At 32.6% G+C, this 23,061-nt stretch overlaps 3 protein-coding genes across 7 annotated transcripts in view; 1 reads left to right on the forward strand and 2 right to left on the reverse strand.

Annotated features, from left to right (window-relative positions):
- LOC122539137 (plastin-2) overlaps window positions 1–3,700 on the reverse strand; it is a 53,170-nt gene extending 49,470 nt beyond the window's left edge. The window contains exons 1-2 of the mRNA XM_043673810.1: window positions 3,659–3,700; window positions 3,348–3,534 (exon numbers count right to left, since the gene is read on the reverse strand). Coding sequence (XP_043529745.1) covers window positions 3,348–3,398 — 51 coding nt within the window. The 5' untranslated portion in view covers window positions 3,399–3,534; window positions 3,659–3,700. The remainder of the gene's footprint in view (window positions 1–3,347; window positions 3,535–3,658) is intronic.
- A 684-nt stretch (window positions 3,701–4,384) lies between these two features.
- Window positions 4,385–20,963, reverse strand: LOC122539128 (lysine-specific demethylase lid). Of its 2 annotated transcripts, none has more exons than XM_043673800.1 (18): window positions 20,439–20,963; window positions 17,186–17,402; window positions 16,930–17,090; window positions 16,474–16,842; window positions 16,103–16,381; window positions 15,531–16,023; window positions 15,322–15,449; window positions 15,050–15,244; window positions 13,663–14,123; window positions 13,322–13,583; window positions 12,381–13,203; window positions 12,093–12,301; window positions 11,779–12,003; window positions 11,606–11,690; window positions 11,125–11,525; window positions 10,878–10,998; window positions 10,639–10,781; window positions 4,385–10,321 (listed from the first exon to the last, which is right to left on the reverse strand). In XM_043673800.1, the coding sequence occupies exons 1-18, from the start codon at window positions 20,667–20,669 to the stop codon at window positions 10,256–10,258; spliced, it is 4,869 nt and encodes a 1,622-aa protein (XP_043529735.1). In that variant the 5' UTR covers window positions 20,670–20,963; the 3' UTR covers window positions 4,385–10,255. The 2 variants fall into 2 exon arrangements, with proteins under 2 accessions (XP_043529735.1, XP_043529725.1); XM_043673790.1 differs by having other exon boundaries at window positions 4,385–10,390.
- Window positions 20,964–21,600: 637 nt separating this feature from the next.
- On the forward strand, window positions 21,601–22,496 carry LOC122539034 (cytochrome b-c1 complex subunit 8). 4 transcript variants are annotated; one of them, XM_043673609.1, is made up of 3 exons: window positions 21,601–21,709; window positions 21,914–22,068; window positions 22,227–22,496. In XM_043673609.1, exons 2-3 carry the CDS (start codon window positions 21,918–21,920, stop codon window positions 22,319–22,321), a joined length of 246 nt encoding a protein of 81 aa, XP_043529544.1. In that variant the 5' UTR covers window positions 21,601–21,709; window positions 21,914–21,917; the 3' UTR covers window positions 22,322–22,496. The 4 variants fall into 4 exon arrangements, with proteins under 4 accessions (XP_043529544.1, XP_043529572.1, XP_043529553.1 ...); XM_043673637.1 differs by having other exon boundaries at window positions 21,640–21,686; XM_043673618.1 differs by having other exon boundaries at window positions 21,680–21,790.
- Window positions 22,497–23,061: the final 565 nt, after the last annotated feature.

The raw sequence follows: 23,061 nt of genomic DNA on the forward strand, positions 1-23,061 counted from the left end.
AATTCGTAATAAACCATATCTTCCTAATTTTAATATAACTGAAGCTAAAATTATTGAACTAAAAAATGAAGCTTCAACATGAGCTTTTAATAGTCATCCATGAATTATATATTGGAATTTTAATTTAAAAAAAAGATAAAATTATACAAATAAATTTTAAATTATTAATATTTATAATATTCAATATTTCTAAAATATAAAAATTTAATCTGTTAAATAAATTTAATAAATTAAATAATAAATATAATAAAGGTAAAGAAAATACTAAAGTATAAAATATTCATTCACCATATAATTATATAAAAAATTAATAATAAACTTGAGTCAAATATAAACTAAAATAATATTAAATTTATAGAAAAAAATTATATATATTAAATATTATTAATATAATTAATATTAATAAATATTAATAATATAAAATATAAATTGACAAACTGAGAAGGAAAGCTTGTTAGAGATTTGCTCGTTATTCACTCCATTTTGAAGAAAATCGTGAAAAAAAGAAGAGAAAAAATTGATAACATCATCTATTTCTTAATGAAGATACTGTTATGCAAGCATTAGATCGAACGTTGACCACACTGATTGCAGCTAAACATTGTTCTAATGATGTTTGCTCTCACTGTTGCTCTTTTCAGTTGATTTAGCATCGAACATACTGAGGAAATAAAATTTTCCTGCGATTCTAAATAAAAAACGAACAAACCTTTAAAGAATCTTTTTTTCTTAATTTATCGATTTTCTATGCACTCCCAAAGTTCTAACACATCCAACACTTCCCCGGCGAGATGTTTGAAAAAAGAAACAGTTATAAGAAATATTATTCATTGAAACTATCATCGTAAAAGTTTCATAGACAATTGTACAATTTTATTACTGTACTATTTTAATTTAACTATTTATTAGTGACGTCAATACGACTGATTTCAAACTTTTGTTTAAACTACTGAAATATACGGGTATTCTTCTATAATTACTGTTTAGAACATAACTGTATAAATCTATTTATTTCAAATATTCTGATACGATTGTTAACAGATTATTCTAATATCCTTAAGCAACCAAAATCGAGTACATATATATACGTGAAAGTGTTAAATTCAGCTCGTATAATACGATGAATATATTTCGTTTGAAGAAAGGGCAACAGCCTACAAAGGTACCTGTTCCTGTGCGAACCGGAACAACGACACGACGTACGTATAAAGAAAGACAATAAATTTCACAGTCTGTTTGACATATGTACGGTTTGATGTGTCGTTTCGACGCGAGACAGAATGTAAATAAACCGAATGCCGGTAACGCGAACCATGACAGAACACAGCGGATAATATTTGACTCGGCTCGTAACAAATGTAACAAATAACGGACTCATCCATCCGAGCTGTTTAACAAGCACGCGAAATATACGCATAACGTGGCATATATTTAATAATAAACGGAGAGGCTACACGTGCGTGAACATGCATACGTGGGGAGCATGAGTGAAAAGTGACCGGGTCACGATACTCTCAATATCGTGAGTAATTACGCGCTCGATCGATTTGAAAAATCGTCGACGTTCGACTGCCGCCAGAGCTCGGCAGACTGACGATGTGCATGCGTTTATTCTAAACGGATTACGCATGATTCATATCCTCGTTACAAAGGCAACCGCATATATAATGTTGCACTGATTCATACGCGCTTGTATGGCTTTACTCGAAAAACAATCGGAAAAGGGGCTAGATCAGATGGCGTTGACTGCCATAATCCGCCATTGATTGAAAGTTTAAATTTATCCGCCAAAGATTACATTTAATTCAACGCTGAAACTATCGATTTTATTTCATTGGGAAGTAGACACCGATGTCATCAAAATCGTTCGCAAATTATAGCAATATTTTTTTTTTTTTTTTTTTGGTGATTCGAAGAAAATGATCATGCCCGCATGAAATTCGTGATATTTTTAATATGAGGATAATAACGTGAAATTTTATATACGTAGTACGAAAAGGAAATGAAAATTTTATGCTGAATTTTTGTTTGTTTTTCGCGACAGGTATTAAGATATATGCACGTAACAATGTGCTGAAATAAGTGACAACCATACCGACGCTATGTGCAAGATATACAAAATTCGCCGGGAAGTCAGTGTGTTAACACTTTCGTATTAATTATAGACAAGATATTTCACTAATAAATTCATTGTGTAATCTGAGTCGAACTTGTTTTAGAAAAAAAAAAAAAAAAAAAAACAAATGCACGACCTCGTTAACAATCGTTCGTCTGTCATCGACCGCGAAATGAAAAAATCAGAAATGAACATTTTTGGCGCGCTATTTCCGAAGAGGTAAAGAACGCTGTGCAAGCTCATAAAAAATTATCTGATATGAGGCTGCCACAATTGGTTTGCTAAATTTCACTACTTACGAGGATATCAAATCGTTCTCGGAACTCTTTTTTTTTTCTCTTTTTTTGGTGAAAAAGATAAGAACTTTTTTGAACGCGGAGATCAAGTTGAAGTTGCCCGTAAGATGACGAAAGATAATCGATGTATCAAAATGGTCGATATATCATCTAATAAAGTTTCTGTTTCTCAAGAAAAATTCGCCTTTCATCTGCACACGAAAAGAACGCAGTTTTTGGCCAGCCTAATGCAATGCATATACCTCGTCTCATAATTTCATTTTTGCGATGTCACGGTCAAAATATCTCGTAGTAGTGTTTACACTTCTCTGAGAAGCACATCTCACAGCTCCAATATTACGCGTCGCAACAATAACATTTTGTGTCTTTCTTTAATATATTTATTTGAATGTCACTCACTCTGTTTACTCACTCTTAGTTTACGATTTCAGTTTTTACGGAGCATTGTTTCGCTCGTACAATAGTCATGCCTCGGCTTGACTATTGTACGAGCCGGCCAAATGCTTCGTAAAAGTACGAAAAACCGTATTATTAGCGATAGCAACAATACTGACAGTAAGTGATATTCCATTGTCCGTGAATGAATATCTACGTTTACAGTAACGAAAGAGTTGACAAATTTTCGAACAACATAATCATCTCCTGTCACAACAATTGCAAATAAAAAGAGATTCCGCGAGCGCCGCGTACGTTTGAAATTTCACGAAGATTCGGCGTAAAAACCGAGTAAACCGAGTGTAGGGTGGCGACACTTACGAGGGTGGGTTTCCATGAAAACATGCTGATAAAACCGGCGATCGATAAGAAGCCAGGGTGTACGCAGTAATATACGTGCAACGTCAAAAAGGAAAACACGCGGAATTGTTCTTAGGAGTCGATCGTTCGAGATAGGAGGCACGATTGGAGAACGAAAAGACGAAAACAAAAGGACTCACCGCTTGAAATTGCTCCAACAACTCTTGCCGGTCGTCGATCGCAGTGGCCATGTTGGTCGAATATATAATACTTTTGTCTTTCCTTTCGCTGCAGTCGTCCCTGCGTTGGCCCTTTTCACTCCCTCGCGCCTCTCTCTCTTTCGTTGACGTCCAGCGCGTACGCAGTGTACCCAACACCAAATCAAAACTGCGAAAATTTCTAACACGAGTCGGTAATTTTCAGCCGATTGTGCACGCGGGTAGTTACGAAAACGGTTACTCGAGGCGTTCTCGCACCTCGCGTACGCGTTTCTGGTTATGCGGTTACAAACCCAGCCAGAACACCACGAAAACACGTTCCCACTGTTACAGAGTCGCAACGAATACTGAGGCGCCGTACATCAAACGAAGCACGCGCCAGCCAGCCGAGCATGCGCGGAAACGACCGAGCCAGCGCGAAGGGACCTCACTGTTGCCTTGGACGTCCCAGGACGAGAGTCCGTGAAAAATTCCTCGAATATAAAAATCATCACTCTGGCTTTTATCTGCTTAACACACGAAACAATCCTTTATTGACTCCTCTGGTTTGCTTTCTTTCTTTCTCTCTTCGAGTACCTTTAAACGTTATATCTCTTTCACGGAAACAAACTCTCGAACGAGAAATATCGTGGGTCGTTATTACGTTTATTAACTCCTTGCTTTACGATCTCTTCGGAAGAGTTTCGCCATTCACTGATCCAGCGATATGTCATCTGTAATTGATATTAAAATTGGTACTCGCATTGGTCTGAAACATTGGAAGTGGAATTAGAGTTTAATTCGAGCTTCGTTGTTTTCAAAAGTCCCATTGATCAACTTTGTAAATTGAAAGGTTGAAACTCGTTTAGAATCTTGATTACTATTTTCCTTGCGATGAACGAAGAAAGGTGGAGTTGATCAATTTGACTCGTAAGAAATTTATACGTACACATAGCCACCAACGTGACTCGAAGTTACAAAATAAAAGATTAACTGATGTTTCTCTTACATTTCTAAAAAAACGTATTTCTACTCAATACTATTCGACTACAAACGTATTTTTTTATAAATGTCTTGTACCATCAAAAATATTCAACTCAAACGTTTTGAAATGTGGAATATTCCAGAGAACAAAAGCATCTCTTACTTGGAACTACTCCCTTCCGCCGTCAAAGCGTCACACTTTTGAGAACCTGAGGGCGGAAGTTATCAAACGAGCGTCTCTTCAATCTGTGTGACAGAAGACATCCTCTCTATGAATGACTTCATTCGTCACAGTTCCCTCCTCCCTCCAAATATAAGAACCATAAAATACTTTTCGATTCGTCACTTTGTGTCTTATCTAATCGCCCTGGATCCAAATTCTTACGTGCGCGTAAAAATGATCCTCGCAATTAAATGTCTTTTTCAAATTGCCGTTCGTAATAAAATTGTTTCAACATACATGACAGAATTACCAGTATATCTCGCATTATATAAAAGTATAGAATCAAAAATGATGTATTACTTCTGTGTAGAGGAAATTATACACACGATAGTGTGTAATTTCGTCGGTGAAATTTAACGTTGTTTAAGAACAAATGAAAGAAAAGGAGGACGTGATATTCAACGGCCGTTATCTTTATTTCCGTATTTTGTTTCTAAAATGTTGCCTGTTTATCATTTTTACTATTGACGTTATCGCCTATGAATAACATTAGCGATATAACGCGAAGTAAAATATCAAAATGGAACGACGTCTAATTAAACAACTCGACTCGACTGACCGATGAACAATCACATTTTCCGCGAGGATGAAGCGACTTTTTGAATGAATTTGAAAATATCTATTTACAACGTGTGTAATGTTATTAGTCATTAAAAATATGCGAATGATGATGACGAAAATACGATGAAGAGGCAAGGACGATGCTAATAAAACGTCGATGTTCACAGAAACGGACAACGAAATTCCGTGGTGAATCATTTTTTTTTGCATACGCAGTAAGAGACGTGCGTACATTAAGAGCAAAAAGTTCAGGTTGAGTCATTCGCTTAAATTGCCTGATGCGGCGCGGAGTCTGCCTCCATGCTTGATTTAATATTGAAATGCATCATCGAACGAGTGAACAAAGCAATGTACATAATTTCAGCACGCATTCACGCATGATGACATTTAAATTAGTAATGTTAAACACTGTTTGTTAATTACTTGCATTATTCATCGTTATTGAAATAATGTGATTGTTGTCGACAGAAAACACACAAAGGGGAAACAAAATAAATCTTTGAAAAACAAAAAAAAATGAAAGTTTTTCTTTTCCATACAAAATCAACTTATACAAAAAGAAAAGAAAGAAAAAATATTAAAAAAATAAATTTTGAGATTTCCTCTACTCCGTACGTAAATCTTTTCGCTCGCCTAGCAAAGTTTTAATATTCATCTGAAAAATCATATTCGCATTCTAAATCCTTCGTCTAACGCCTGAAATATTAGTTTCAGCCGAAAAACTCTATCTTACACAAGCGCAAAATCTCCTTCCGACCAAGCTTGCTCAACTTCCCGTTGTGCGTCATATAAACGAGAAATTCATGTCTCCCCCAACTTTCATGTTCCGCCGTTCTTTATTGACATTCTATCTCTCCCACCAGTTAGACGAATACGCTTCCACGGACATCGACCCCTTTTAAATAATGTTACATCATGAAAGATCGGCAACGACACTCTTTGACAAATGGAATTTCTTAGATGTCTGATGCATTTCCCGGATAACTACTGGGAACAACTATGTATGTTGCATTGACGTAACGTTAAAAATTTGTACTTCATATCTACCACTTCTCTCTCTCTCTCTTTTTTTTTTTCTTTTCTTTTCCTTTTTTTCTCTGTTTCAACTATAAAACCGACGAGAGAAAAAGCAGTTTATGGTATTGAATGTACATGTACACACATTTACATTTAATATATTTTATCGGAAATCAAAGTGATATAATCTTACAAATAAAGACTACTTTAACACTACTTAGCCCTAGGTTACATTTACTGTCTCATAAATAGTTCTGTCTAAAATGATTCGTGTATGAAAGAAATAAACGACGTATCTATATATGTTATACAGTAAAATAGTTATTTACGCAGGTGACGACAATAAAGGATCATTCGCTGGAAGCTTTCCTCCTGAAGGAATTAATTTCTTCTTTACGAACAATCGAGAAAACACAAATAGACAAAAATGTAATAAATAAGAGATACACGACAATGGTTTTCTATCGACTAAATTTTTGGTGGAAGGTTTTCTTTCTTTCTTTCTTTCTTTCCTTCTTTCTGCGAGGTGTGACGTTCGGAATAACTAAAAAGACGTCCAACGTGAACGCGTCTATACTGATCTTTTCGCATAATATATAAAACAGAAAGGGACGAGAAAACAATCGAGTTCAACATAAAGACGATTATTAGCATTGATGCAATGAAAATTAAGTAACACTTTTTGTGACTACATTCGTTTGAATGAACGATCCAATAAATACTAATTAATCGAACGAAAATTCAGCTAACATTTTAGAACAACGAAAGACAGATATAATCAGTCAAAAATAATTACTGCCGTGAGCGAGCAATTTACAACGATGGTACAAAACATAAATTTCGAATGAAATTGCGAGTCACATCAAAAATTCATGGCAATTTTCTCGTTTAAAGAATGTATTCTCCAATCAAGTGGGGAAACAAATTACAAATTATTGTTAAAATAAATATTAGCTGCGTTTAAAAATTGAACTATGTTACGTGTAAACCTAAGAACATCTAATTTATAACTTTAATTCACGAAAATTATTTAGTCGAAGCATGATAATCCTTTTTTCTTATAAATTTTGATCCGCTAGACATTTTATGCTCATTATCTCATAATGAAGATTAATAAAGGTGAGTTTCTTTCGTTATGACGATTAGTATAATTTCTTGGAAACGCGTAGGCACTTGCCTTATATTACGCCAAATGAATGATCAGTATTTGACATGGTGTACGCTAGTATTTAATGGTAAAGTACAATGTTCAAAATGTCTATTTTGCAACAGCTCTAAGTAATCACGCAGTTTCAATTTTTTTTTATGTTGCTAATCTCACAATGTATTTTTAATGATAGTGTACCACCTCATAAAGCACACAAATTTATTATCCGTTTTTTCATCTTTTCCTTTTCTTTTTTTTTTCTTTTTAATCTTAATAAAAAAATGATTCTAAGTACATTGTATAAAATACAGTAACCAATGTACATACATATGTATACATATATATATTTATATATTATTTTTATTAAGAAAAGAAACAAATGAAATTCGTACCTCATCTAATCGAAACGCGAAAACACACTATCGTTAGAAATTCACTGTATTTCCGCGTATCCAAGAGCAATAATCAAAGAGATTATTGAGCCCTTTTCTATCTGTACAAAAATATATGTGTGTACACATGTCTCATCGAATCTTTGACCTACAGTCTGTTTTAAACGAAACACATAACATACTAATCGTGAACGATGCATACAATCAGGATTTCCTTATCAATACGATTATCTTAAAGTGGATTCTGTTTAACCAATTAAACGAATAATCAATATTTCTTTAAGCTACGACATCTAACAGTGAAATATGAACATTCATTAATAAAATTCGTTCAATTCATGCTAACATCGACGATTGGCAACGTATGTTTCGATATGCAAATGTTTAAAACACACTGTGCGTCGTGTCATTCCACATATAACATGCATTCATATATATTTTAGTTCTCGTATGGAAACTCAATGATTGATATTTGTTTTCTTTAACAAGTAATTATACAAAATTTCTCACGCTGCTGGCACAGCTTCATCAATGAATCCACAACGAAGGTATTTCTTTTTTTTTCTTTTCTTTACACAATGTAGTTTTTTTGGCATATCGTGCAAAAAACCACATCAATAGATAGAGACACGCACATAACACTTTTGCACGAAAGTCAAGTAAATCAAATTTTTATATATAGATTTAAAAAAAAAGATTAGCTTAACAATCACGTTAAAAAGTAACTAAAGAATTCCATTATCAACTAATATGCGAAACACGGTTTTGTACCAGAGTCAACATTAAATACACAAATTACATCCCATAATCTATATTTCACACCAATGGATAACGATGCATTCTTAACGTTTTTCTGTTTTGTTTCATCGGAAATGAGATCCATATTTGCAACACTTACAACATTCATAAAATGATTTATTATGGAATATATCTTATCGTTAATGTAAGTATCATCTTTATAATATTCAGTAATTTTATAATACTTTAATGTATAAAGTAATAAGTAAACTTTAATTATGCTACATCGATGAATTATATCATATGAATGTTAACAATACAGGAGAAGTTAACACTTTTTAATGTTGAACTCGAACTAATGTTGAATGTACAAGATAAAAGGATTAGCACACCAATGTATAAACTCATCAAGCTACCAAATATTATAAAATATAATACAACTGTAAGGATTAAAATAAATACTTTCATTTGTTAATCGGTTGAAATTGTAAAATTAATCTTTTCTAATACTAAAATTTAGAATTAGATGCAGAATTTACATTATAAAATATATATATTTTTAGGCCATTCGGAAAATGTTCACTAAAATCAATAATACCACAATGTAAAACGATTATTAGAAACGAACAAGAGAAATGAAATGAAATGAAATGAAATGAAATGAAAATCAAATGATTTACAAACTCTCATAAATTATATAAGTTGTACACTCTGGTCCAAAATCCAATAAATTCTAATCAATTATTTCAGGAAGGCAGATTTAGATATGCTATGTATCTGCGTGTCAATTCTTTGTTTTATACAAACTGTAACTTACTTCTAAATTTCAATCTAATTTCTTATATATATGTATAATAATATCTATATCTTAATACACACATATCTCAGTCTATCTGTACATACTATTTTAGCGCAAGAGAAATTCTCTTGCACCATTACAATTAAAAACCGATACAAAAACCGACGGAATCTTCCTTTGAATAGAAGTAATTTGAGATGACTTCTTTTTTTACAATGTCGCCGTCGCTAACTTTTATCTTATGTCACAGATCATCTAAATCATTAGATAAAATTATACTCTCCTTTCTCTCCCTCGTTATCTTTCATATCCTTTTTTAGTCGTATGTTCGCTTAGGAAAAGAGCGTCATTCACACTATAAATAGCATTATAAATAATGCTAACGCATATTGTTAATTATTTAACAGTCATTGGTCTCGCAAAGCCTGTATGTTTTATCAACCGTTGCAGCGAGAGATAAGAAATAAGTGTTACAATGAGATGCAAAATATCTATTTTCTAAAATCCCATGTAAACCACAAAGTAGTATATCACGGTTCATCCGCGATACTTGATCTATAAAATATACATAATGATTTAGGTTTTTTTCTTTTAATCGGAATCATATCAAAAGCAATATGTTATTGGATAAAAATAAGCAGGTTATAATATTATACACTAATATTAAATATCAATGTATGAAATTAATTTTCCTAAATTATAAATAAATGTATTGTACTTGTACAATAAATCGTCTTCTTGATAAACATCTGTTTTATCTTGGAAAAATGAAATACAATGCAATATAATACATACAAAAAGTTAATAGTTTTGCATCAAATCAAAATAGAAAAATAACATTCGCAGTCGTCAAGATTGCAATTCGACCGTAGTATAATACTTTATCTTCAATATCCACTCGCAACAGTATTCAAACGGCATCCGATAATCTGCAGTACCAACTGACTGAATGATGGTTGTAGATAATATTAATTGTCGAACCGCAAGTGCCCAGTCAGTTGAAATTGATAAACATTATAGTCTTGTGTAGAATTAACAAGGTAAAGTAGGCTAGTACGTCCTGACGAAGGATGTGGTTTCTTGAATATCTGCCTCATTATCTGTGCCCTGGTATCCCTGAGATTGAGAAAGGGAAAGAAGTGCATCCAGGCCTAATGATTCAGCTAGGGGATCTGGCGCTCTTGACTACAGTATAGACAACACAAAAAAAAAAATATTGCACTAAAACTATAATATAATGCTACTTATGCAAATGAAAGACTCGAAACTTAAATAACTAAAATAAAGAATTGGGAAATAGAAATTGAATAATTGAAGAAACTCAAATATTACATAATGGAGAAAAGAAGAATTTCACCAAGCAAACCTATGAAATATAAAAATGGCAACGATATCCTAAACATTAAATTAATTTTAATTTTAATTTAACTTACCGTTGAATTTTGCTCCGCTTCCTTACAATTACTACATATATAATCGTCCTCTTCTGCAATTTCTGTACGATCTAATCCAACACAATGCATATGGAACCAACCTTCACAGCCGCCATCACATTGTACCCAATCAACTTCTCTACCTAGCACGAATAAAATCAAAAGAGAAATGTATAGAACAATACACATACAGAAACGATAATTGCACTGAATATTTTGTTGAAATGAAATATTCTTACCGTTGGGTCGTAAACAATTGACAGCAGCACAATCATCCTCTTCGTCCGAGGTATCCTGTTTGGTCTTCTTTCTGTTACCACCCCTTCTCTTTGGCCCTTCTTCGCCTTCTTTACGTTTCATCTAAAATTTACATTTAATTAAGATCAAAGCAAACTAATGCCATATTTATTTAAAGTATTTTTAACTAAGAAATATTCCAGATTCAAACTTCGTTAATAAGTATAAGATACTTATAAATTTATATACCTTGCGAGGTCCACGCTTCATTGGCACTGGAGAACTAGCTAATTTTTTTTCTTTCTGTAATCCTTTTCGTTTAGCTAAATTTTTTTCTTCCATCTTTTGTTTGCCAAGTTTTTTCAATAATTCCAATTCGTCGGATTTCCTTTTCCTTCCACGCTTTTTTACATCTTTTATGTCTTGATTCAAGTTAGTGTGAACTTCGTCATACGATGCATACTTTCGGACTGTACTGGGGCTATTTGTATGACTTAGGATACGCCATATGTGTTGTGTTTCATCGAGTGCGACTTCTAATAAATCGCCTTCCATCATTAGTTCTTCTAGACGTACTCTTGCTGTTTGTGAAAGTACAACTGCGACTTCCGTTGCATCATTTGATTGTGTTTTACGCTGAATTTTTGATACTGCAAAAAAATATGAACATCATGAATATTTTGTTTGTATTTATTACACATTTATTATTTATTATGAAGAAAAATCTTACTATAAGAATATGCGTGTTCGTTACTGTTGAATGTACTACAACTCGGTTCGTCGTCATCTATAGTAACAACGTCGTCGTCATCATCCTAAAATATTGTCATAAATATATTCAAATCATATATGCATATATGTATAACGCCGTTTTATTCCAAATATTCACATGAATAAACATACCGCAGTACTAAGTGCACTGTCATCTGAGTGTACACCGCTGAGCGGTGCAATTGCTTGAACCCTCTGATGTAATTCAGGATTATTCGCTGCCTTTTTCAATTCACTGCTAATAATTTTTTCTGTCTTCTCCCTTGCTGCTGCTTCCACTAATTTTTGTGATAGCACAGATAATTTTGCTAATGCCGTCGAAATTTCATCTGTGGCCAATGCTTGTCGCGCTCGATCCTATTCGATGTATGTATACTATGTATATTATGTATATCGTTATATATTATAATACGGTTTATTAATGTTAATTTTTACATAGAGCTCACCTGCCAATTCATTGCACGTTCCGTCAAACACTGTAACGCTTCGCCTTCTGATAAACGAATAGGAATTTTCTGAAGACTAACTAAAAGTGCCAAAATTGTCTCTAATCGTGGCCGTCTTGAACGTAAGCAACACGGACACAAAAATTTAATTTCCCTCGACATTGGAAATTTTCCTTTATATGATGTCTTTGGCAAAGGTACACAATTTGCTAAAATACATTTCATCTAATTATAATTAATATCAAAACTAATAGCTACATTCATTGTGACAAAAAATATAATACTTACAGTGGAACCAATCCTTGCAAAGTTCACACTGAAGCATAAGCCCGAATCTTGGTCGACGACAAACACAATACTTTGAATCGTCAATTTTGGTTTTCATTTGGTTCCTTTCCCTTAAATTTCGCATTGCTTCCATTTCGCGTTGTTCAGCTAATTTAAAGGCGGCCACAATAGTAGCTGAATCATTGGAATCGTCCAATTTTGTATCACAGACAAAGACAGGTCCGACAGAATCTTCAATTTTATTTTTTTTAGCTTTTAATGCTTGTATACCAACACCAATTCGTGGTGATAAAGCTTCCATTAAAGTATAATGTGAATTTTTTCTTAGGAATGTTCTCGCTGTTCTCTCTTTCCATGCTTTTGCTTGTGAAAGCGTGGATTCTAAGATTGGAAGAGCATCTAGGTGCAGTGGAATATTTCGACCTTTCTTAATTAGATCATCTAATGTATTATAATATGGAAAATTATCTCTTGCTTGTATCTCGTCCATTATTTTTGTCCAATTTTTTGCTTTATTTAATGTATCTTGAAGAACATCTAAACTTGGTAGATAAGCTTCTACTTTATCAGCTTCATGAATAAATTCTTCAAGAGATGCAACAGTTTGTCTATTTTTAGTATGTAGATACAATTTTGCTTTTTCTTCCCAGTTGTCAATTGCAACCATTAATGCTTGCAATTCTGAGAGAGTATTTTCTATACTTAAATGAGGAGGCATTGTCATACCTTTTTCAATTAATTTTGCTAAATCATCACGATGTATTGACTTCGGATCTTCTTGGATAGACTTTACTTCCTCAAGCCACTGTATTTGTGCCAATTTCTGTAATAAATAAGTATGTGAAAACAGGAACATGTCTTTATCAAGTATGCATAATTCATGCACGTATAATTATACTATGTATGTAATTATATATCAAGTATGTATAATTCATGCTTACTTGTTTCAAACATGTAAGTTGAGGTAGTTCAATACAAATAGAATCACCAAACTCAATACATTTTTCCAACTGTTCAATATCACAATCATCCTCTTTAGATTCTAGTTCTTCCGCTTCTTTTTGAAATTGCAATACTTGATCAAGTATAAATTTTACTCCATCAGACTCCTTCAGTTCACAGCATAAATTTGTTATTTCTTTATAGAAAAGTGTTAATTCTTCTACTGTAAGCTTGTATTTAGTTTCAACAGATTGTCTGGTTCTGTACGAAAAGATTTAAATAATTTGACCTGTCTAATACGAATCTAACATAAACATAAATTTAAAAAACATCACAATACCTGGTACGCTGTTTGTTGTTTAAAAGTTGTTGTGCAACACTTGCACATTTCTCAGCATCTTGCACAGCAGTTGTTAAAGCTATAAGTAATTCACTTTCTGGGAATTTTTTACTTTCCGCTTCATTTAACAGTTCTTTCAATTCACTTAATTCAATTTTATCACTCTTCTTATCAGGATCCATTGCCTCTTTTACTTTTGTCACCCACGAGTCAAATGACTCTGCTTTTAATTTTAATTTTTGTAACATAATTGGTAACTCGTCCAAAGTGTAGCGATAACGCAACGTATGCTTTTCTGGGGGACAATCACAAAGTTCTGTGAAATGCCTTAAACAAACTAACTGAGAACTTTGGCATGAACATGTAACTGCACTCAAGAAACAAGTTGTCTTGCACACTTCACACTGTCTCTCATCGTCTGGTAAAAGTTCAAATGCTTCTCGTTCTGCTTCTGTTACACCCTGAAAAATATAGTTTTTACCACACAGGTCATTCATAAGAAGAACCACTGTTCTTACATTTTAAAAGAAATATTACAACGTAGAATAAGATTATCAAAGAAATACGTGTATCCATCTGTGGACAAATAAATTTTAAAATAGAAATAATTTTCATGTATATATAACTTATTTGATATTAACGTTAACGCTTTTCAATGAAATTAAAAAAAAAATTACAAAAATCTGTGAACCAACAGAAAAAATATACTGCCTGTTTAACATCATGGCAAAACTTTAAAAACATAACCTCTATTCAGCAATAAAAGTTATATAATCAAGAGGAGAGACACACCAAATAGGTATCAACAAGTCAAGGTTGATAACTAAGAAACGATCGCACGGAAACTATTTTAACGATACGAATACAGGCTAATCAAAAATAACAAAATATGAAAGTATCAACGACGATTATAACGTTGTCGATGGAACTACGATGCCCAATCGTAGGTTGGTAATATCAGCCGCACACACGTCTTTCACCGCGTGTACCCGCATGGTTACACGTTGCGATGTGTGTGTATATGTGCAGCGTTGCATGTGTAGGTCTTTGAGGGAATGTCTCGGCATATACTATACTGTTTGACCTAAATATATTAGGCTTTGCATTTAGAATTATAATCTGTTCTATGTGTTTATGTTGATTTTGGAAACAGCATTTGAATTAATATATTTTTAATATATTTTTTCAAAAAATTCTGATAAAACACATGTAAATATCAATGAAACAATGATATATTTATAATAATTAGTAAAATAATAAAATATACATCCATTTTTTTTATATATTTAGTAAACTTAAATATTTTATTTTCAATAACTTGTGATATTTGCATCAAATTTAAAAAATAAAAATTATATTATCTAAAAACTAGAAGTATACCACTTACCCACTCCAACAGATTCTTCCGTAGCTTTTTTTCATCATCTACCATTTGAAGCATATCATGATAGGTTGCAGTTGCAATTCCTATATCTAATGAATCTGGATCCAACGACATTTTACACACCAATTCATCATGAGAAAATACACAAAATCGTCTTAAATTTGAATAATGCGTTATGCATTCTCGTCCAATTTTGAGCTATTGAACATAGAATAATTATATGAACTACATATGTATAAATGTGAACATGTAATGTTGCCTTAATATGATAATACCCAATCAGCAGGAGCAAAATTCACGGCTTCCGCAAAATTATATCCCTGATTAAAACCTGCGTGATACGCTCTTGGAAATGTTACCACGAACTCTCCTGCGTGTTGATCAGTTCTGAATACTGGAACACCTATGGGCCAAATATAAATATTAATAATAAGAATTTATTGCATAATTAAAAGAATAACAATAAAAAATAATATCGTATTACCTTCATTCGTTAAAATGTTTGGATTCATAATAGTAACTAACTGGTGAAGTAAATCTGGTTGACTATGAAACAATTCTGGTGCAGCCGATTTCATCGAGTGTTCAAATCGTTCTGCTTGAGAGCCTGGCACACCATACCATGTTTTTGGCTCTCCCCAATGTAGATAATTTATCGAATAACTCCAATGATCCTCATTATGCCAACAAAATGTTGCGAAACACATTCCAACATACATCCATGGTACCTTCATGCCACTAATATCAGCATTTATATGACCTAGTACACTTCCACGTAAAACTGGTAAGTTATTCAAGTTCCACGAAGATTCAGCATACTCTTGATCACATGTGAACAAATTGACACTTGTTTTTGTTGGAAACCCAGACCCATGATCCATTGTGTGTAAATCTGCTCCATACTCCACAGTTACATCTTCATCAATTGAAGAAACTATTCGCCAAAATTCTTTTTCTACTAATGATGTTGGCACCATCTAAGAAAAAATATTGGCAAATATGTACAATCACGTTACATTATAATTACATTATGTTAAACATAATAAGATAACATACATGTACAGGCATGTTGAAATAATCGCTCTTAAATTGATCAGCCATTTCTCCAAATTGTTGAAGAGTATATTCCCTTTGTGCCTGTTCAAATCCGAATGCTTCCATCGGCTTAGAAACTTCTTCTGCAACACACTTTGGACATCTCCAATCACCTTTTGGTATTTCTGTTAACGGCGGCATAAGACAAAAGGTATGATAACTGTCATCGCATCCATCACATAAAAGCATATTTTCTTCATTGTCACCTCTTCCACAATTGTGACAAATGTACTTTGCCAACTAAAAAAATATAGACATGAATTAAGAAAGAGAAAATCAATTTTACAAATATATATCATATAACTGAATATATAATAGTGGACTACACTCACTGGATCAACTTCATAAGTAAGCTTTACTCCTCTAGTTTTGTTTGATTTTTTTCCTTCTTTAGTATTAAATCCTGCCATTTTTGGTCCAGGTCCATAAAATTGTAATTTTTTAAGTTCCTTGCTATTATCTTTATCATCATTATATTGTTTATTTTTAATTCCATCTTTACAATCATTGTCAGAATCACATTCCTCTTTGCAATCTTCTTGTTTGATAGATATTTCCTGTTTTTCTTCCTGACTAGTAAATCTTTTTGACCGACGTGAAAATTTCTCAGCTGGGGGTTTAATTTGTTGTCGAGATATAATTCCATGTGGTTTATAATCTCTATCTTTCTTCTCAGTTACATTAGAATCTGGTTCAATTTTCTGCATAAATCAATATACATTATATGTATGCATTATGCATTATTGAAGGGAAAAAGTTATAATACATATAAATAAAAAATAACTTACAATATCTGCCAATGTCTTTCCTTGTTTAAAAACATCAAATGGATATAAAATACGTTCATAATGATTTTTTAGAATACTTCCAACACTGCGTCCAGAAGGATAACCTAATTTATTTGCAATTTTTGCCCACCTCCTTTCCTTTGTTACTGTTTCAATTCCTCCTAAAAATAACATTAATGCATAGTATGACACATAACATTGATAAACAGAAAGCATGAAATTAATAAATTAATAATTAAATGACAAAATAACAAACCTTCATCAGTAACTATCTTATACAGAGAATATAAATCAAGAGCTTTGCGTTCAACAAGCGGAATTTTTAAAGATGAACCTTGAAGTTCCCAAAATTTTGCAATCTGATCCAAGAAATTAAGTTTTATTCTTGTTTTTGCCTCTAATTCGTTTAGTCTTTGTATTCTTGGAACAAATTTGAATTTATCAACATCAACAGCAAATGGTGGCTGCCAATTCTATAAAAAAGGAGGAAATAAATTCATAAAATTAATTTATACATATTTTTATTTGTTTTTACTTGTAAAAAATTATATTGACATCAAAAAATAAAATGATGTGAATAAAGCAAGACTGTGACACAAAATAACTTTGTATTATACTAATAATACTAGAAATAGCAGTATTATACTAGTAATACATTGTTAATAACTATTATGTAAGATCCGGAAAATATTCTTGGTCTTATTGGAAATTATTAAAAATAATTCTGTAAGTAAACAAATTGAATATAATAAAAGTCATGTAAAATTAACATTCTGGTGATGCAAATTATTTATTAAGCACTTTTAATGTCTGTCAATATAAGGTAATCTATATATCAAGTTCATACAAAAAACGGTAATATAATATGTTTTAAGAATATACACAACATTTATTATAACTTTAATTTACATTCGATATACACGGTACATAATACTTTCAGATTGTCAGGTGCCTCAATTAATTTAACAAAATGGGAATTTGTAGGCAGAGTACAATATAACAACATTATAAAATTATAATTGCGACTTTTTATTAATACCTATCTAACATACACAAGGAAATTACTTTCGTTTAATTTTATTTATCCTAAAATATTAGCATGTTATTAGTAAAATACATAGTAGCACATAAATATATGTGACTAAATAATCGATAAATGCTTTCGTAGCTTCATCTTTACCGTGACGCAACACCATTGTAAGATCAGTCGACTTTTCGAAAAGCAAATAATAAAGAGGATAAAACAACTATAAAAAGAAAAATAGAGGTGCGAATTATGTCGTTGTTGCGATGATATGACATTTCATGCGTCTAGTGAAATTACACCGACACAATAAACAACGAAACAATATCTTCGGTAGAAAACATATTGTCGCATTTCAAGAAAATACATAAATATCACGAAGCTTTTCTCCATATACGATGCCCGTTTAATGTCGTGACCATAGTTATTTCCGTAATGGCGTCATCCCGTTACAAAATATGAATTTTCTCAAAGAGTAATGAATTACAGATAAATAGATTAATACATAAGTTATGATTTGGTCAAAATTATTAGATAGATAAAAAAAAAAATTGATTTTCGCTCATAAAAGGTAACAATTATTGTAAAAAAAATTTTTTTAAGAATTCAAGTAATTAACGAGGAGAGAAATATTAACAGTTTATAAAAATAATATGCATATATCAAAGCAACACTAATAAAAAGAATTATGAATTTAAACAGTGTTTCTTTGAAAGCTGAGAGAATAGTATTGTTTGTAAAATTCAACATACCTTTAAATTACTTCAATAATTATGAGGTTAATAATTATACAAACAACTGAACAAATTAAACATAATGCAATAAATATTTTTTATTAAATATGTAGAAAAATACATCTTCATTTGAGAAAAAAGAAATTGTACGATGCATTTAGGAAGGCAATGATTGCATAATTTTCTCAGTAGATACAGATTTTATAAGTTGAGTTTAGTTAAATTGTTATTCATATGTACGCTGTGCTATATTATTTGTATATTTTGTACTACATTTTTCAATCATCGCATATCAAAGAATCAAGATTTTCGGCACTCGATTCAATTCTAAAGTTGCTACCAAATTCGTTGCGATCAAGAAAGACACAATCTGAAAATTTACATTATAAAATCTTTCTTTGCACGTGTGAAAACAAAATGGTGGCTCAAATCAATTTTAACGGTGATACAAATCAAAGCGAAGAATTTATAAAATTTGAACTAGAAGCCCGAACGTTTTTCCGAAAAAAGTGCACTCCGGGAAAGAACGAGAAAATTTAACGGCACTGCGCGTCAGCTTTTCCGTCTCGCGAGGCTAAAAAAGCAAAAAAAAGAGAAAGAAATTATGTCAAATTCTTAAAACAAATTAAATTGCACAAAGATTCTCAAGAGGAGCGTGACACAACGGAACGTGTCTGCAGAAAAACTTGCCGTACTTTCCGAATATTTTTAGACGAAATAGTTACTTCTATACACGAAAATGATTCCCCTATCGATAATATTACGATAACAGAGCGTGCCTCGGAAAGATCGTTACCCGCAAATGCTGATAATTATTTCAGCGCTTTCTCCGTCGATCTGTTCATGTCTGTTGGGTATCGTAGAAAATTTCCGAAACATTTCAAGATGTTCTCCTAAGGTGACATTGTTTCGATTGTCTCGGCCATTTTACATAGCGTACCTTCTAGCTACATATAACGATATTAAATGTCGCAATGAAACGGATGCCTAACGTACTTCATTCTAGAATTTTTCCTACTTCCAAGAACGCTGTCACTCCCAATTCTCTAGCTTCCCATTCGGAACACGGAAAAGATATCGGGCACATATGTACGTACGTGTTCGAGACAACGATGAAAATGCTAACAATACACGGACACGAAATAAAAAAAGAATCTCTCCGAGATAACAAATCCAAGTCCCTTCTTTCCCTTCTGATCGCATTATCTTACGAAACATCGTGACTTTCTCACCGAATCCGAATTTCTTAACGTGAACGCGGAAAAATCCTACCCATTGATACGTATGAATAATATGCACGAACACAGAAAAATCCTGCCTACTGTTGTTACGTGCACGTAGGAGAAAATTTTTCTAAAGTACACGTTACACGGGATACTCGTTTATTTTATGATGTCACGGCTGTGTGATGTTCGTGCGGAAGCGTCATAGTGCGTAAACGAGGTCGTGTGTGCATATCTGCACGTTCACGACAATCACACACACACAAAAAAAAGGAAAAAGAAACACACAAAGTTATCCATTCGCTCTAGTATCAGATTTTTAAATAAGGAACATGGATGGTGTATGCGTGTATCATGTCCTTCTTTGCGATAAGGTAGAGAAAAGAGTGAAACAAAGACAGAGGGAGAGGGAGAGGGAGAGGGAGAGAGAGAGAGGGGAGAGGGAGAGAGAGAGAGGGAGAGAGAGAAAGAGAGAGAGCAACGAGAGGAAAATATTGATGTAAATACAATAACGAAGGATTTACTCACAGGCGGCGGCTTGATCTTACAAATGCCAGACTTCTCTGCGATCGGTCGTATTTTCGCAATGTAGCCAAGGGGGTCGTGAAACTCTTCAGTACTTGGTTCGAAGACCGGCGCTTCTGGCGGAATGATGAACTCGAAGTCCGAATCACCACGATCACAAGCCATGTCTTGGGTGCAACGATAAGTCCCGAAAAAATTCTCACAGCCAAAATTTGTGTCGAACCTCGATAGCATGACTTGGATGCCTCGACACAGCTTGGATGCGGATAGGTGGCCCACACGCACCTAACGCAGGTGAGGACCTCGTGTCAGGTCTAGCTCACGTCAGTTACTCGGTCACTGGCGGCAGCAATTTATTTGGGAATCTGCTTCGATAAACCATCTTTATTAACTGCATTTGTGTACCTCGTGAGAAGCAGTTGACAATATAGGCTGTAACAAGCACAAAACAAACACAGTACACACCATCTACGATATCACGCGGAGCCTCGCACACGAGCAACTGTCCTATTCCTTGATTCGTATACCACTTTTTCCCTTGTGTGCCAACTACCTACTTCACTACAATGCGACAGTGGCGCCATCTTGTAACAACGAACGAACAATAATTTCTCATTTACGTTTTCTTTTTTATATAGACACGCACACATATGTATATATGTGTATAAAATTGAAATCATAAATGCAAATATGAAAAGATTATTTATGTTGTCAAAAAGATTTATGTATGAACTCGATAAATACTGGTCTATTGGCATACTATATTTGAACTGTAGAAAGACCCAAGCCGAAGTTGCAAGTACAAGGACAAATAAAAACAAAAATTCCCTATGAAGTGCTAGTATTTATCTTCATTACATAAGTTTAATTACTTATTTTAGAAATATAAAACAAAAAATGAAAAACCACAACCGTTTTACAGATTAATTATATGGTTTGATTTTATTCCCTTATATTAAATATCAAATTGATAATTGACAAAAATTAAGAAACACGTATTGTGATATATTTACATTCAAGTAATATATTCTACACAAAATTGTTCGTGAAAAAAAATAATGATTTTTATTATTACATAGAACGTAATTCTAATATGAATATCTATACTACGCGAATGTATTAATATTAATACGAATTTGTACTGTATATCATAATTTCAATTTGGCGCTCTAACGTGCAGACGACAAAACATGCCATCTAGCAAATATATTTTAGAGGTAGATATTTGTGAGTTTGGAACGTTCCACATCGGTAGATTCTGATTAATTTATTATGTAAGTTACATAATTTTGAAATAATTGCCTATAGCTTTTTACACTTAATGAGTAACTATTAATCTTTAAAAAATAATCGAAGTGAGTAAAGTTCGTTTCTAAAAATTTTATCTATAAAATTTGTAATGACGTTTTTTCACGTTTATTCTATTTCTTGGTTATGTTCGTTTATTCATGTTCTAAAAGATCAAAATAATTTTTTAGCAAAATGGGGAAGAAATTTGGACAGCTTGAAAGAATAACTGGCGTTACATTTTTCCGTCTTAGTCCATATGAACAAAGTCCTTTTGCTGGAACAGGCGAAGCCCTTGGACGATTTATAAGGAAGTGCAGATCATATATTCTACACATTGCACCTTGTAAGTATTTCTTATTAGTTATTAATTAAGCAATAATCTCACCAGTATAGTTGTATGATTAATTATAATTAATTAGTAATCTTAACCTAGTAGTTGTAGATTTTTACATTGCAGTTACCTAGTTCTTAGTTATTAAGATGTTTCATTTTACGTTACAGTCTTCCTTGTATCTTATGTGATAATGGAATGGGCAGATGAGGAAAATAAAAAATTACACCGCAAGAATCCAAAAGATTATGAAAATGATACATAACCTTTCAATATTTACATGTAGTAAGACTACAATGTTTTAATATAATTTCTGTTAAAATAAAATTTGAACATCGCAATGAAATTTAGCGAATAAACATATGTAGAAAAAGGATTTCTAAGTTTTATTCATATGTAATCTAACAAATGATTGTTGTGAATAAATAATTTTAATGCTGCAAGCGTTTATTATATACCTTTCAATATTTACAATTTAACTGTTGCTAGATTTGTATTAATTTATGTATTTCATTTTGTATCTAATATTGATATGTATAAATGTCTAATTTAAAAAACTTTTCTGTTGTTACAGTGAATCGTATGGAGTTTCCAAGATCATATAAATCAACTGCTGAACAATTTGCTCATTATTGTTTTATTACAATAAAACCGAAATATTTGTAATGTATAATTATTACAAATAATTCTCTCGGCTTGTTATTAAAGCTATCAAACTTTTCTCAAATTATAATTTTTCATTCTTTTTTAGTCTCTTTTTTCTATTATCTTGGCAGCCCTGCTTTTCAACTTTCAATTTTATTTCATTCCGCTGTGCAATTTAGAAGATTGTAGCATCGATGGACATCAATTACTTGTCGATCAGCCAATTATACCTCAATTACAATATCCTCGTTCTCTTGAAAATATCTGATTCCGTTAGATCTCACCGCCATGTTGCATAGGTAACGATTCAGCCAATGAGAGAGTACGCATCAGGAATGTACCTGGGCAAAACAGGTAAGA

Source organism: Frieseomelitta varia, unplaced genomic scaffold (assembly GCF_011392965.1).
Source record: "Frieseomelitta varia isolate USP_RPSP 00005682 unplaced genomic scaffold, Fvar_1.2 scaffold_1021, whole genome shotgun sequence".
Classification (NCBI taxonomy): Eukaryota; Metazoa; Arthropoda; class Insecta; order Hymenoptera; family Apidae; genus Frieseomelitta; species Frieseomelitta varia.